This window comes from Grammomys surdaster, unplaced genomic scaffold (genome assembly GCF_004785775.1).
Source record: "Grammomys surdaster isolate TR1022 unplaced genomic scaffold, NIH_TR_1.0 367, whole genome shotgun sequence".
Taxonomy (NCBI): Eukaryota; Metazoa; Chordata; class Mammalia; order Rodentia; family Muridae; genus Grammomys; species Grammomys surdaster.
Genome location: NW_021604786.1, coordinates 6,451,608 through 6,467,118, shown reverse-complemented (window position 1 = coordinate 6,467,118; position 15,511 = coordinate 6,451,608). Strand labels below are relative to the sequence as shown.

At 44.8% G+C, this 15,511-nt stretch overlaps 1 protein-coding gene across 1 annotated transcript in view; it reads right to left on the bottom strand.

The window, feature by feature from the left end:
• Positions 1 to 15,511, bottom strand: part of Reep3 (receptor accessory protein 3) — an 82,704-nt gene that overhangs the window by 8,432 nt on the left and 58,761 nt on the right. The window contains exons 4-6 of the mRNA XM_028780295.1: positions 13,574 to 13,694; positions 12,684 to 12,797; positions 2,007 to 2,151 (exon numbers count right to left, since the gene is read on the bottom strand). Of these exons, the coding sequence (XP_028636128.1) occupies positions 2,007 to 2,151; positions 12,684 to 12,797; positions 13,574 to 13,694 (380 nt within the window). The remainder of the gene's footprint in view (positions 1 to 2,006; positions 2,152 to 12,683; positions 12,798 to 13,573; positions 13,695 to 15,511) is intronic.

Below are 15,511 nucleotides of genomic sequence, written 5' to 3'. Positions count from 1 at the left end.
TCTTTCAAAGAGCAGTGTGCACTCTTATCAATGAGCCATCTCTCCAGCCCCAACCTTCACTTGTCGAATAGGAGCTTTGACTAGGTGTGGAAGCTAACATCTGGGAAGCTGAAGCAGGAGGACTGCCAAGAGCTGAAGGCCAACCTAGGCTACATTACAAAACTTGGTCTTTTAAAAAAGAAAGACAAAAGGAGGGGCTTTTATCTTTAAAATTACCTTGAGTTATAAATGATGATTTTTCAGTCTCCCTCTAAGGGGAACTTAAGTTTTTGAAAAGATGATTGACACTATAATTAAAAAAAAAAAAAGTCCTCAGCGTCTTAGTTTTCAGTGAGGACACAAATGAAGACCGTGGCAGACATGATACAGGATGAAGGGACTTGTTCATGTGCAATGCTTCCAAGGCCACGCCAGTTCAATAAGAGCACAAAACAGCTCTTGCTTCCGCCTCCAGCTTCTCTCTGTCCCAGTGCCCCTCCCTCCTTCCGTTCTGCCTCTCTCCACGTGGTCATGGCCAGCCTCTGCTCCTGTCTCTCTCTGCCTCTACTACCCTCCCGTCTCCCCTCTTCATGCCCTGAATAAACTCTATTCTATGCTATAAAAATAAATAAACAAAAAAAGAGCACAAAACAGCTGGGCAGTGGTGGCGCACACCTTTAATCCCAGCACTTGGGAGGCAGAGACAGGAGGATTTCTGAGTTCGAGGCCAGCCTGGTCTACAGAGTGAGTTCCAGGACAGCCAGGGCTACACGGAGAAACCCTGTCTCGAAAAACAAAACAAAACAAAACAGCACAAAACATAGCAACTATGCCACGGGCATCATTTCTGCAGAAGAGGCCTACACGTTAGCTCTTGAGTTAGCATGCGTCATCTGCTTAAGACTCCTCTCTGACCTGCAAATGTCAGCCCACAATCTGAACAAAGAGTGCTGATGACCAGTGAGAACTAAAGTTGGGGTGAGCTGGGAACCATATGCACTGCACAGCTCCTAAAAACTCAAAGATGCCTAAGAGGCTCGGCTCTCAGCTGCACGGTTTTTGTGCAGAGCCACGGGCAAGTAGCTTAAGTCTGACTTAAGAGAAAATTGGAGAGGAGGGGCTACAGGTAAAACGGAAGCTCAAAGACATATACACTTGGGCCGGGGATAGTTCAGAGGTAAGATGCTTGTCTAGCATCCGCAGAACTCTGGATTCCATCCCTAGCCTTTGATTATGCCAAGTGTGGTGCTGCACACTGGAGCTCGACACTTGGGAGGTCGGAGCAAGGGTACAGGAAGTTCTCAGTCACCCTTGGCCAGCATCAGCTATGACACTCTGTCTGGAGAACAGACAACACACCAAATAATGAACTCCAAAGCATACGCTTAAAATAGGTCAACTTTGCTGTGTGTGGTAGCTCACACCCACAGTCCTAGCACTGGGGAGGTAGAGGCAGGAGGATTAAGAAATTGAAGAGAAGCCAGGCAGAGGCATCAAGGTTATATGCTCGTGGTTCCATTACGGAAGCTTTGCTGTTTTCTTGTGTGCACAGATGCAAGGTATGTGTGTGTGTTTGTGTGTGTGTGTTTTTGCGTGTATGTAGAGGCCAGAAGATTGACTTTACTTCTTGCTCAGGCCCCATTAACTCTGGTAGGGGAGTGGGGGTTAGGGAGATTAAAACAGGATAGTCGTGGAGCACATCTTTAATCTCAGCACTTGGGGAAGCAGAGGAAGGCAGATCTCGGTGAATTTGAGGCCAGCCTGGTCTACAGAGCGAGTTTCCAGGACAGCCAGAGCTATGCAGAAGAAAGCCTATCTTAAAAAACTAAAAAACCAAAGAAGTGGAAGACAGCTTTACCTATACAACAAGTCTGAGATCAGCGAAGGCTACATAATCCTCTGTGTCAACAATAACGCACAACAAAGCAACGTCAGTTCTGTGTCCAGCACCGTGTATTCTTTGGCACTCATCCTGACCCTTGGCCCATTTGTGAAAGGCTCCCTTGCATCACGACAAACAGGCATACCTGGTGACTCGGTGGCTTGTTTGCCTTTCCTCTTTGCTTCTGGCAAAGTCTGGTAGGGTCTGTGTCCCACGGGCTCATCCCCTTGGATAGCTGTCAGATCATGCATGCTGAAACTTCGCAATCGCTCCGTTATTGCACCTTGGCTCTATTTAATAGAGATGTGATAAGGTCTGAGAAAAAAAGACACTTTCACATACTTAGTATGCTTAATATATCATACAAGTTCTTTTGCTGTGAAACACAGGAACATTTTGCTAAATAAATAACATCCCTACCACCTTCTACCACAAATAACCACACACTGTTCATATTTTTTCAGTACCACAAATTGTTTATGTTTTCCTTATGACATGGCTGCCATCTATATAAACGCGGACCCGTTTTGCTTTTTCATGCATTTCAAAGTATGCCATTACATTAATACAATTTATTCTAAGCATTTTAGCCTTATGCTAAACCTTAAGTTTTTTTTTTTTTTTAAAGTATAATGAGATTAACTTCAGAGAAAATAGCATTCATAATTCTGAGCTGTGGTTCAGTATTCTGGGTTAGTAAAACTAGCTGGCTGGGGCTTAACGTTTATCATGGTATATTTCATCTTGTCTTCATACAAGGTTTATTTATTTATTTTTATTTTGAGTGCCTCCATGTATGTATGTGCACTATATGGTACAGTTCCTTCAGAGGGCAGAAGAGGCTGTCTGATTCCCTGGACCTGGAGGTATAGGCATCGACCCACCATGTGGGTGTCAGAAAGTGAACCAGGTCCTCTGGAAGAGCACTTAGTACTCTTGACCACAGAGCTGGCTCTCCAGCTCCTGTTTTGGTCTTACTGATATGACAGGTAGAGGCAAACATTTAAATGTAGACTAATTAAAATGAAATCAAATGAAAACTCAGTTCTTTCCTTGCACTGGCGACACCTGAGATGTTAACAGCTGTCTGCAACTGCAGTGTTTACAGTTTGGCTATCGAAGACAGCATCCCCACCCTACAAACAGCATTCAACAGTTCCCATGTCTCCACGGCTTTCATGGGGGCATGTATCTGAACCTTTACGATATACCTCCCTAAACTATGAAGCTTTGAGAAAAAGAAGAAAAAAAATCTAAATTTACCCACTTTAAATCTGCATAGCATACGGATGATTCATTGTTTTATTTATAGCTAGACTAAAAATACACGTCTCAAGGCTCCAAACACTGATTATTTCTTCTCCTGCATGTGAATTTATGACTGCCTCTGCTTATGACATTGCCATGGAAACTTGTCCATAACGGTTCGTCTCTAAACTTCCAAGTTAAAGGTGTTACAAACATTTGGGTGTTTCTCTCCACTTGGAGTTAACCCCGAAGAAACAGCTCTTCAATTCCCGTGTCGTGATGAGGTACGGCTGGCTACTGGTAACCTACTATGTCACACCACATGCCGTTCCCACTTCCCAGGTAAGCGTTGTATTTCTACCATATGTTCCGGGTTGCAAGAAGAATCTGTAAAGTGGGAACTGGAGAGAAAGCCCGGTGGCTAAGAGTAATCACTGCTCCTGTAGAAGACCCAGGTTCAATTCCTAGCACCCACATAGTAGATCACCTGTAACTCCAATTTCAGGGGATCTGATAACCTCTTCTGAACCTCCTTGGGCAGCAACCAAACAATCATGTGGTGCATCTACATACATAAAGGCAAATACTCTTTTGTTTTTTGGTTTTTGGTTTCTTTTAGACAGGGTTTCTCTGTGTAGCCCGGGTTGTCCTGGATCTCACGAGGCAAAACACTCTTATGCAAAATAAATAAAATTATCTTTAAAAAAAAGAATCCTTAAAGTCCACTTCTTCAAGAAAATAAGTGGATTTCACACATTTAAAAATTATTTTTTGAGTCAGGTATGGTGGCCCATGCCCTTAATCCCAGCACTTGAGAGACAGAGGCAGGTGGATCTCTGAGTTCGAGGCCAGCCTGGGCTATGTAGAGAGTTCCAGGCCAGCCAGGGTTACATAATGAGACTCTGTCTCAAATAAACAAATACATAAAAATTCTTTTTTGGGCTGATGAGATTGCACAGTTCGAAAAGGTCCTTTCCAAGCAAACCCGGGAGCTTGAGTTTGATCACCAGAACCCACGTAAGAAGGGAAAGAGAGAACGCACTCCACAAAGTCGTCCTCTGACACACACATGGCCCCCTCTCTCATGCATACACAATAAAACTTTTAAAATGATTCTCGGCCAATTCAGCTTATCATATTTGTTTTCGATTGACCAGATAGCATTTACAAAGGTGGGAACAAGACAGTTCGGAGGCATAGGGCAAGGAAGTGCCTGTGTCCATCTCAAAGATGGCTTCCCTTCCTCAGTGCAGTCATTCTCTGTGCCTTTCTCTGTCTGTGACTCCTCTCAATAATCCATGGTTCTTATCCATCCCATAATTACACACAAATGGCATGGAAGTCCACATAGTATGACTTGGGTCTTAAATGTTTCTTCAAAGGCCTATGTCTCCAGCCTGTATAGCTACTGGCAGGTCTTTAAGAGGTGGTGACTCCCGGGCGGTGGTGGCGCACGCCTTTCATCCAAGCACTTGGGAGGCAGAGGCAGGCGGATTTCTGAGTTCAAGGCCAGCCTGGTCTACAGAGTGAGTTCCAGGACAGCCAGAGCTACACAGAGAAACCCTGTCTCGAAAAACCAAACCAAACCAAACCAAACCAAACCAAACCAAACAAACAAACAAACAAACAAAAAACGAGGTGGTGATCAATGAAAGACCATTTGATGTGCCCTTGAAGGTGATCTTGGGGACCCAACATCCTGCTGTCAGGAGGTGAGCATACTGGTCTATTACCGCATGCCGATTTGATGAAGGTCCAAGCACCAGCGTCCACCAGTGATGGACTAAAACCTCTTCTAGCTCCTGAGTCAATACGCACACTTCTCAGGAAGCTGACTAGCACACTTTGTTACCAGAAGGTGCCTGTTTGGAGTACAATTCCTTCTAAGATTTACTTTTTTCTTTTATGCGTCTGGGGTGCTTTATCTGAATGTATGTCTGGGCACCATGTGCAAGCCCTGCCTGTGGAGGCCGGAAGGTGTATCAGAGCCCCTGGAATGGGAATTACAGCCAGTTGTGAGCTACCATGTGGGTGCTGGGAAGCAACCTGCGGTCTTTTAGAAGGGAGCAGCTGGCGCTCTTCATACCTCAGCCACCTCTCTGGTCCCCTGAGTACAATTTCTAGGGCTGCTTTTAATGAGCTAAAGTGGCCCTAAAATATTGACTAGATTAGTAATTGTATACCATTGCAAGCTGTGGTGCTTTTAACTGGTGTACTCAGTAGCTAACGCCTACCTCACAAATGAACTAGACCACTGTTGTGTGACGTGTTTGCTACCGGAGTAAGATGCTAAGAAACCAGAAAATGGGGTGGGTCTTAGGTTTCTGCTCTACTAGTTCACCTAGAATGGTCTTATATCAAGCAGGTCATTAATACGCAAACTATTTATTTAATTTATGCCTATCTTTTTTTTTTTTCTCTCCCACAACCTGATGCAAGCCAGAGTTACCTGGGAAGAGGACCCTCAGTTGAGGAAATGCCTCCATATTGCCTGTAGTGCATTTTCTTGATTAAAGACTGAGGTGGCAGGGACTGGCCCATTGTGGGCAGTGCTACCCTGGGCATGTGGTCCGGAGTTGGATAAGACAGCAGGGTGAGCCAACAATGGGAAGCAAGCCACAAGCAGCACCCCTCGATGGCCCCTGCTTCAGTTCCTTCCTGGAATTCCTGCCCTGACTTCCCTCAGGGACGAGCTGTGAGATAATCCTCCCCTCCCCCAAGTTACTATTGCTCGAGCTTTTTATGACAATAGAAATCAGTTGTGATTGCTAAAGAGTTCTTCAAAGAGAGCAGTGTGTTTCAGTGTGAACAATGGAGACTCCCAGGCATCTCAAAGGAGCACCACTGTTCACCTACTAGGAGGTAGCCTCAGGCTTAAACTCAGAGCAGACCCAGCTCTGGTATCTGGGGACTCACTTAATTGTAATCTGGCTCTTGAGTTACTATTATCAGTAGCTAAACTTTATCAACACCATCTAGGCTTCTAGGAAGTGAAATTACTGTACAGAAAAGGCAGAAAGTGGGGCTAAGGGCGTAGCTCGGTTGGTCAGAGTGCTTGCTCAGCATGAGTGAGCAGGAAGCCCTGGGCTCCGTTCCCAACACTGAATAAACAGGGCCTGGTGGCACATGTTGGCCATCCCAGCAGTCAGGAGGATCCGAAGTTTACAGCCCTCCTCAGCTACAAAGTGACCCCTCTTTTCTTTGGGGTGGGGGCTGGGAGGAGGGGAAAGAAAATTCAGCCTATTTTCCTAGAGTCCACAGAACAGATTAGTGTAACAGACACTGGATTCTAGAACAATCAATTTTGCTCCGGATTTCTCTTTTTTTTTTCTCTTCTCTTTTCTCTCTTCTCTTCTCCTTTCTCTTCTCTTCTCTCCTCTCTTCTCTTTTCTCTTCTCTCTTCTCTTTCTCTTCTCTCTTCTCTTTTCTTCTCTTCTCTTTTCTCTTCTCTTTCTTCTCTTTTCCTCTTCTCTTTTCTCTTTCTCCTCTCCTCTCCCCCTCCCCTCGTCTCTTCCCTCCCCTCTCTCCTCTCTCCCCTCCTTCTCCCTCTCTTCTCCCCTCCCCTCTCTTCTCCTTTTCTCCTCTTCTCTTCTCCTTTCTTCTCCTTTTCTCCCCCCCCCCCCCCAATTTGGATTCTGCCATTTAACAGCCATAAGATTCTAAGGCAAATCATCACTGACTTAAGGATTAAATATTCTTCCCATCTATAAAGGGGTTGACATCGAACCTCTAAAACACTACATCTCCAGAACGGTAGCTCTCAGATGGACATGGTCTGTGCCCCCATCAACACCACCGTGGGAATTCCTATACACATGTGTATGCTTTTTAATTTATTTCTTTTTTTCAGGACTCATCACCCCTTTGAAGCAAGGTCTTTCAGCCTTAACACCGTTGCCCTTTCGAACTGGAAAGTCTTGGCAGTGTCTCGGCCTTGTAGGACAGTACTCTGCCTCCCTGGCCCCAGCTAAGGAGGTGCCAGGAGTGGATCCTTGTCATTTGTTGATGGAGGAAAATGTCCCTTGGTGGATAAGAGAAAAAGACTCAATAGCTGAATACTCTCAAAATCCTTTCACAAACAGAAAGTCATTAAAAACAGATAGCAAGAGGTCAGGAAATGGAAGCTAACAGCGGCGGTGGTTTAAAAAGCCAATTAGAGGGGGCTGGAGAGATGGCTCAGCGGTTAAGAGCACAGACTGCTCTTCCAGAGGTCCTGAGTTCAAATCCCAGCAACCACATGGTGGCTCACAACCATCCGTAATGAGATTGGATGCCCTCTTCTGGTGTGTCTGAAGACAGCTACAATGTACTCATCAATAAAATAAATAAATAAATATTTAAAAAAAAAAAAAAGCCAATTAGATTTCAGCAATTTCACCACAGAGCCTCTAATTTATATATAAAGAACCAGGGGGTGGTCTCTTAGAGAGGAGTAAGGATAAGAGGCCATCAGAGTGAATCCTGAGCTGGCCAAAGGGGCCAGCGCTCCTGCTCTTCATCTTCACTGCACGGGCGGACAGCGGTCCAGCTACATCAATGCTGCCTGCATCTCCCACGTGGACGCAGGGATGTTGAGCCTCCTCAGCAGAATCCTTGAAGGTCCTTCATGTATTTGTGCTTCGCTCAGCCAAAATAAACTTGTGCACCGACCTTGTGAACAGATGCCTGGTAATGAGGCCACGGGACTGAGCAGCATTTCCAGAAAACCGCTTTATGGTGTAATAAACGTCCTGATTAGATTCCTGTTTTCATTTTTTGACATGCTCAGGTGATTCAACCTGGGTATCCTAGGGAGGAAATTACTGTTCTCTAAATATCATACGAAGAGTCTAAGAGTTTTTACCCCTAAAAGATATTTCTAACAAACTACATGTTATTTAAAAAAAAATGCACAAATTTTGCCATCATTTTTCTCCCAGTTTCTCCTCAATCCTGACCTATTTCCTTCTTTCTTTCTTTCTTTTTTTTTTTTTGGTTTTTCGAGACAGGGTTTCTCTGTGTAGCCCTGGCTGTCCTGGAACTCACTCTGTAGACCAGGCTGGCCTCGAACTCAGAAATCCGCCTGCCTCTGCCTCCCAAGTGCTGGGATGAAAGGCGTGTGCCACCACTGCCCGGCTCTGACCTATTTCTTAATTTGGTTCCAATTTACTTGAATTATTTGAAATGCCTGCTTCAGTAAGTTCTTCTGTACTAAGACTTTTGTAGCAGACATAAAGTCTCCACAGATGAAACTAATTTCAGCCACTTTAAAATAAGCGCTGTATAACCTGAGGCCAACAGAGCTAACATTACGTAGTACTTAACAGTTACTGATCATTTTTAACTGACACAAAAGAACCAACGACTAATCAAGTGTCCGGCACTCCTGGAGTCATCATGCGACCATGACGTCACCTCCCTCACTGATACTTTTTACTTAAAGACCCACACCATCGCCAGCAATAGGGAAGTGAACTTCAGGGGTGGGCCTGGTTCCTAGCACTGCCTCTGACGGTTTTGGAGTCTCTGTTTCCTGCCTGGGAGGTGGAGAGGAGACTTTGAGTTGTTAAATATAGAAGCAAAAAAATCCATGAATCACAAAAGGGGAAGCAGATGCAGGACTATCTTTTGGGACATTTTTATAGAAAAGTCTCTCTGTGAGATATTATTATTTAATAATAGAGGGTCTTAACAGACAAAAGACAGGTTACATATTTCAGTTAGCAATCCAGACACTGGCTGTACAGCCAGGCAGTAACTGATTTCCTGCTGCACCAGCTCCTCCTGTCTTAGACTGGACATTAAAGAGAGAGAGATGTTAAATGTGCAACATAGGGGCTGAGGGAATTGTCAACACTGGTGAAAGCAAACTATGAGATGGAATAAGGGAATAAGAATACAGTAACACCATGAGGTTGCTGGCGCCCCACGGAGCAATGGCAGGATCAATAAATACAGGTCAAGATAGAGTGAATGCCCTACAAGGCAGTTAATACTGTATAACATGTCTGTCTCAGGAGCTGGAGGGATGGCTCAGTGGCTACGAACACTTGCTGTTCCTATACAGAAGACATGGGTTTGCTTCCCGGCACCCACATAGCACAGTTCACAATCTCTAACTCCAGTTCCAGGGGATCCAATCCCTGCTTCTGTCCTCTGTGAGTGACAGGCACGCACACGGTGCCCATACTTACAAGGAGCAAACACACTAGAAAGGATCTCTAAGTGTCAAACTGAGAACCGCTGGGATTTCTTTCTGTATTGACTGAAACAATGGCCTCCTATGTGTTCTTAAAGCACAGTTAAGGTTGAAATTGAATTTGCTGTTCTCTCCACGGGATCACGTTGAAGCTTTTAAATACGACAAGTTCAGAAATGTCCTTGAGGTGTAAGTAAATATAATCACGTGGCCTGCAAGGTCGAACCATGCTAAGCTTAAAGGGGAGGCGGCGAGCCATTTGTTATCGCACCCTGTAGATGAACTTACTACTCTACACCCGCTGACCTGTGCTACAAGAGTTCAATCTTTCTCTTCTACCTCCCTTGCCCCCCCCACCCTCACCCCTCCCACCCCGACCCCTAGTTTCTCAGCACAGCAGGATCACAGTTGTTCAATCCTTTGTGTTCTCTCACTGAGGAGCTGGGCCAAGTTGCATCACTGGACTTTGCTTCTAATATAACTTATGCTGCTTCGTCTCACAGTATTAATAATTGCCATTTCGGTTTCCATTTGCTTAGTGGTCCTACTGTGCGCATAGTCACCAAAACACATGTCCATGGTGCTCAGGGGGACGCACGGCTGCGCAGGCACACTCTGTCTGCACCCTGTGAGTTCTTTGGTGGGTCACGCCACACACAGAGCTGGGGTAAGTATCTCCCGTGCACAGCATCAAGCATACTTTACTGTCTCTATGCTTCGATTTTGGACTTCTTCCAGAAGCATCTCTCTCAGAACTTTTGATCCACATAATCCATTTCCAACTGTCTACACTTGAACTTGATGCACAGCGTCCTTCTGGGGAATCGCACCATCTCCCTTCTGTGCTGGATAACCTATTTCCCAGATCCCACCGGTTTACATTTTTTCTTTTTTCTTTTCCTCTTTAGCTTTGACAGAACATACCCACCCCGACAAAGCATGTGCAGTTGGTACATTGTATGGGTTTGCTTGCATAATTTAAAAAGAAAATTTATTCCTTTTCAATTATTTTAAGTTCATGCCTGATGGACAGGCTTGCCTATTATAGAACTTTGGCTCTAGCTACCGGATAGAATCATGGGTGATGTCATCAGGGCGATGTCACACCAGCTTCGTGATCTCGCTGTCACTAATTAGAAATTTACTGCTCTTCTGATGCTAGGTGATTTGAACATGATGTGCTTTTAATGTCTGAAATCTAAGAATTCGAGCTTCCTTACTGGTGTTGGGAGATGAGGTTTGGGATGGGGGGTGGCGACAGCCCTGCTCAGAGATGGTCATTCTTCCCCCGTGGTGCTGGGTGGCATATGGGCCCTTTGATCTGGAGGCTCACTGCCCTCAACATATTGTATGATTTATTTTTCTTTGATGATCACGTCAGTCTTCTCCTTTCCCAAGGTCTAGCTGGGAAGGATGATTTCCTGGGTGGTCTTTTTGTTGGTTGTGTTTTCACGAAGCAAGAAACAAAACCCAATAAGCCTCAATAAGCTCAACATGTTGCCATGTTAGTGTTTCTCCATCTATTTTAAAGAAAGAAATCCCCCGTACGAGCTCAGTCAGAGGAAAACTATACAGTAGTAAACATTGAAACATATGACTGTAATCTATAATCCATTATCGATATAGTTACCTACATATGTCCTGTTAGTGAATCTCCACTTAGCCCTCACTATGACACTGCTAGGAACAGCATGCGGATTTCTCACCTTTTGATTATATTAACTCTGAGAGGTGAGCCAAAGGCCTCTGCAAACGGAGGGCGCCCTCAGGTAAGGACACTCTTTCACCGCTGCTTAACTGAACTATATCTTTTCCATTGCATAGGTGAGTTAAGAAGACTCTGACTCCAGCTGTAGAGACGGCTCAGCAGTTAAGAGCACAGATGACCCAGTTTCAGTTCCCAGCATCCACATTAGGAGGCTCACAGCTGTCTGTAACTCTAGCTCCAGGGAATCCTACACTTCTGGTCTCCATCGGTCCTGGAGCTCACATGTAAACACACAAGACACACAGACACAGACACACATACAGTGAAAAGCTTCTAGTCTCCATGGGCACCTGCACTCACATACATACCCATACAAATACACACACAGATACACACAGACACACACACTTCTAGTCTCCATGGGCACCTGTGCTCACAAACATACCCACACAAACACACACACAGACATACACATACACACATACACACACAAACACACACAGACAAGCTTCTGGTCTCCACAGGCAGCTGTGCTCACATGCATACACAGACACACACACACACACACACACACACACACACACAGAGTCACAGACAAGCTTCTCTGGTCTCCATGGGCACCTGCACTCACAAGTATACCAACACAGACACACACACACACACACAATTAAAATAAAAATAAATCTTAAAACAACAAGAAACAACAAAAGAACTCCGTAGGAAAGCAGAACACTAATACCCCATCTTATTTCGTATTAGTAAACCATTCGCACGGACATTAAGATTCCCGGGTTCCCACTACGAGCGAGTGCAGTGCCACCTTGTACGCTCACAGACATACCACCCTCATACCCTCCTTTAGACACAAAGCTTCCCAGGTACACACAGATTAGCAAACCGCTCATGGTAACTTCAAAGGTTACCATGTGCCAGCACTGTGAAGTCTGTTCTTTTCTCTTTATTTCCCATACGCCACACACTAAAATCAGTTATGCTGTGCTACTGAAAATAAGCCACACCAAGGACTCCATGCAAAGAAATCCGAAAGTCAGAGCGACAGTTTCCAGAGAAGGCATTCAATCGGTTACTTGGTTTGAAGGAAGAGCTGTGGCATTAGTGACCCGCTGAGTAAACTCCCAGTTCTAAGAACACACTTTTCACATGCTTTATATTGAATAAGCAGTTACCTCAAATTGGTGGAAGTAGAGGTGCAGATGTAAGCCAGAAATCCTAGCAAGGCAGTGCCACAAAGAGGGAGAGAGAGAGAGAGAGGGAGGAAGGGGGAGAGAGAGAGAGAGAGAGAGAGAGAGAGAGAGAGAGAGAGAGAGAGAGAGAGAGAGAGAGAGAAACATCAAAGATACAGAGAAAAGAATGGTCATCTTTACTTAAGGTGATTTATCAAAACTAATCAAGGTTAAAAGGGGAGCTTTGTACCCCCAAACGGCATTTGCAGGCATGTTTTATTAGCTACTTCTAATTTCATAATTAATTAAGAGCTTTGGATTCCCAAGAAGCATAGAAAATGAGGTGTCAAACTATCATTAAAATGACCGACTGGTTTATTCCAGTGTTAGAATAAATATGAAACAAAATTCTATCACAGCCCTACAGTGATCTAAATAAAACTAGCTACCTCTCTGCCTCTGCTGAGGAGAAGACCCCGGCTAAACAGACAAAGGCAAACTCACCTTCACTGCTGCGGTGACGGCGGCCGCGGCTGCTAGATTCAAACCCTGCCGTCCAAAATTCACCATCGTCTCGTAGCCTCTTTCTTTGGCTTGGACAATATAATCATCAATTTCCTGGGGAGGCGGAAAAATTAACAGTAAAATTAGGGGTTGTAACACATCTCTGGAATCCCTGTAGGGAGGTAGGGGTAGTTAGAGCAGAAGTTCAAAGTTATTTTTTTTTATTTTTATTTTTTTTTAGGTTTTTTTCGAGACAGGGTTTCTCTGTGTAGTCCTGGCTGTCCTGGAACTCACTCTGTAGACCAGGCTGGCCTCGAACTCAGAAATCCACCTGTCTCTGCCTCCCAAGTGCTGGGATTAAAGGCGTGCGCCACCACTGCCCGGCCCAAAGTTATTTTCAGCTACACAATAAGTTCAAAGCCAGCCTGGGCTACAGGAGGCCCTGAGGAAAAAAATAAATATAAGCTGGGTATGGTAGTGCATGCCTTAATCCTAGTACTGTGGGTAACCAGATCTTTGTGTAAGTTTGAGGCTAGCCTGGTCTACATAGGGTATTCCAGACCAGCCAGGACTATTGAGTAAGATCCTGTCTTAAAAACAAAAACTGGCAAAGAGTAGCAACAACACACCAATAGAAGTTAGTTTATTCAGGTTTATGAGACAGGGTCTGACTATGTAGTCCTGGTTGGCCTGGAACTGGATATATAGATCAGGCTAGCTAGCCTCCAACTCAGAGATTTACCTGTCTCTGCCTCCCAAGTTGTGTGCCACCTCCCCCTGTTTGTTTTTTTAGAATAAAACCACTGATTTATTTAGTTAAACCACTGGTCATTAACACATGCTGACACACACTACTTAAAGACAGTGCAGGAGTAACTGGTAAGCCTTACCCTTTCCTTTGATGACAGCAGGGGATGAAGGAACTTTCTATAGATTAAACTGGCCCCTCGAGTATAGGGTGACAGCAGCCAAATGACAAAGGCAATCTTTAGCTCATAGTACAGGGGAAACCTAAGAAGAAGAAACAAAACAAAGAAGCAAATCTTGGTAAGAAACAAAATAACAACAAGGAAATCCCAAGGTCCCTGGGCCAGTTTCCACATGTCCAAGTTGCTGGCAAGGGAGACAATCATGGCGGAATTAATTTCTTTCTTTCTTTCTTTCTTTCTTTCTTTCTTTCTTTCTTTCTTTCTTTCCTTCCTTCCTTCCTTCCTTCCTTCCTTCCTTCCTTCCTTCCTTCCTTCTTTCTTTCTTTTTCTCATGGTGGAACTTACAGATAGGATACATTCATCTCATTCAATCATAGATAAGTTGACAAAAGAACCCAGCCACTCTTGCAGACATCTTGCTAGGGACAGCACCTATACTTCACTACGGTGGCTCTGAAAGGACAAACTACCATCTAGACACTGCAGCTAGGGACAGTCTCAGAGTTATGTGACTCATCAGGGGACAACTCTGTCTGTCCCAGGTGCACATTCCCTCAGCTTTCTCAGAACTCTCTGACAATTTTCTCTCCAAATTCCAGTTGCAGATGGTGAGTGTGGGAATGACCACTGAGGGAGACTGGAAGCCAGTTAAGTGCCTTTCCTATGTGTGGAGTTACTTCCCCAATCCTGAATCGTGTAAACTGACTGGGTAATACAAGCGAACGTGACAGAATGTGACTGCTCTCTGACACTCTTCCAGTTCCCCCAACCTCTTGCTTTAAGCATCTGCCATGCAAATCCTTCCTTCTTCTGCCTTGGTTCTGAAGCGTACTGGGGCAGAACCCAACACTGCTGCAACCAAACACCTGCCTTGAGGTCACTTGGGGAAGACATTGGTGTCTGCTGTTCTAATCCACTGTGCTTCGCCAGGATGCCTGCTGCCATACTGAGAGCTAAGCCATACAGTGTGAGAGAAACACGGGGCACCAGGATACAAAGAGCCCCAAGTCTGAGTTCTTGTAGTAAGGCAGATAGCCAGGAGGTCAGTGAGGAGTGACCACTGTGTAGTCAGCAAAGATTCTCTGCCACAGTGCACCTTTATGGAGGGCACAGACTCTTACTATTGAAAAACACAGAATAAAATCCTACAATTGTGTGTGAGCGTGCAAGTGTGTGTATGACGTATGTTTGGGTGTGAGCCCCATGGCACATGCGTGGAGGTCAGAGGACAACTATCAGGGGTCAGCTCGAACTCTGATTGTAAGACTTATGCGGCAGGCATCGTCTGAGAATAGGCCATCTGGCCAGCCCAGCTTTTAACATCCAACACTTTCTATATTTTCCAATAATGCACATAAGCTATATTTGAAATTAGAGTTTAAAAAAAGTCTTAAAAAAAATGAAATGTCGGGGCTGGGAATGTCATTCAGTCGGTAAAGGCTTTGCCTACTAACACCTGAAAGTCTGATACCTAGCAATGCGCCGATGAACTAACACGTATGGTGGCACATGTCTGGAATCCTAGCACTTAGAAGGGTTAAGAGGCAGGAGGATCAGGAGTTCAAGGACAGATTTGGCCACATGAGATCATATCTCAAAGTAGATGAATAAATAAACAGGGGAAGGAAGGAAGGCCTTTAAAACTGAGACCCCTGGAATGGTTGAGAATCTTTGCTCTGTCCGTTAAAAGCCAAGAGAAAATTCTCCTTGTATGTCTCCTCCAAAATCAACAGGGGAAGGAATAGGGACTAGGGATGGAGGGGAGGAAACATTTATGCATATGCTGTGTGTGTACGTGTGTACATGTGTGTGTGTATGTGTGTGTGTACGTGTGTGTATGTGTGTGCATGTATATGTATGTGTGTATGTGTGTATATGTGTATGTGTGTATATGTGTGT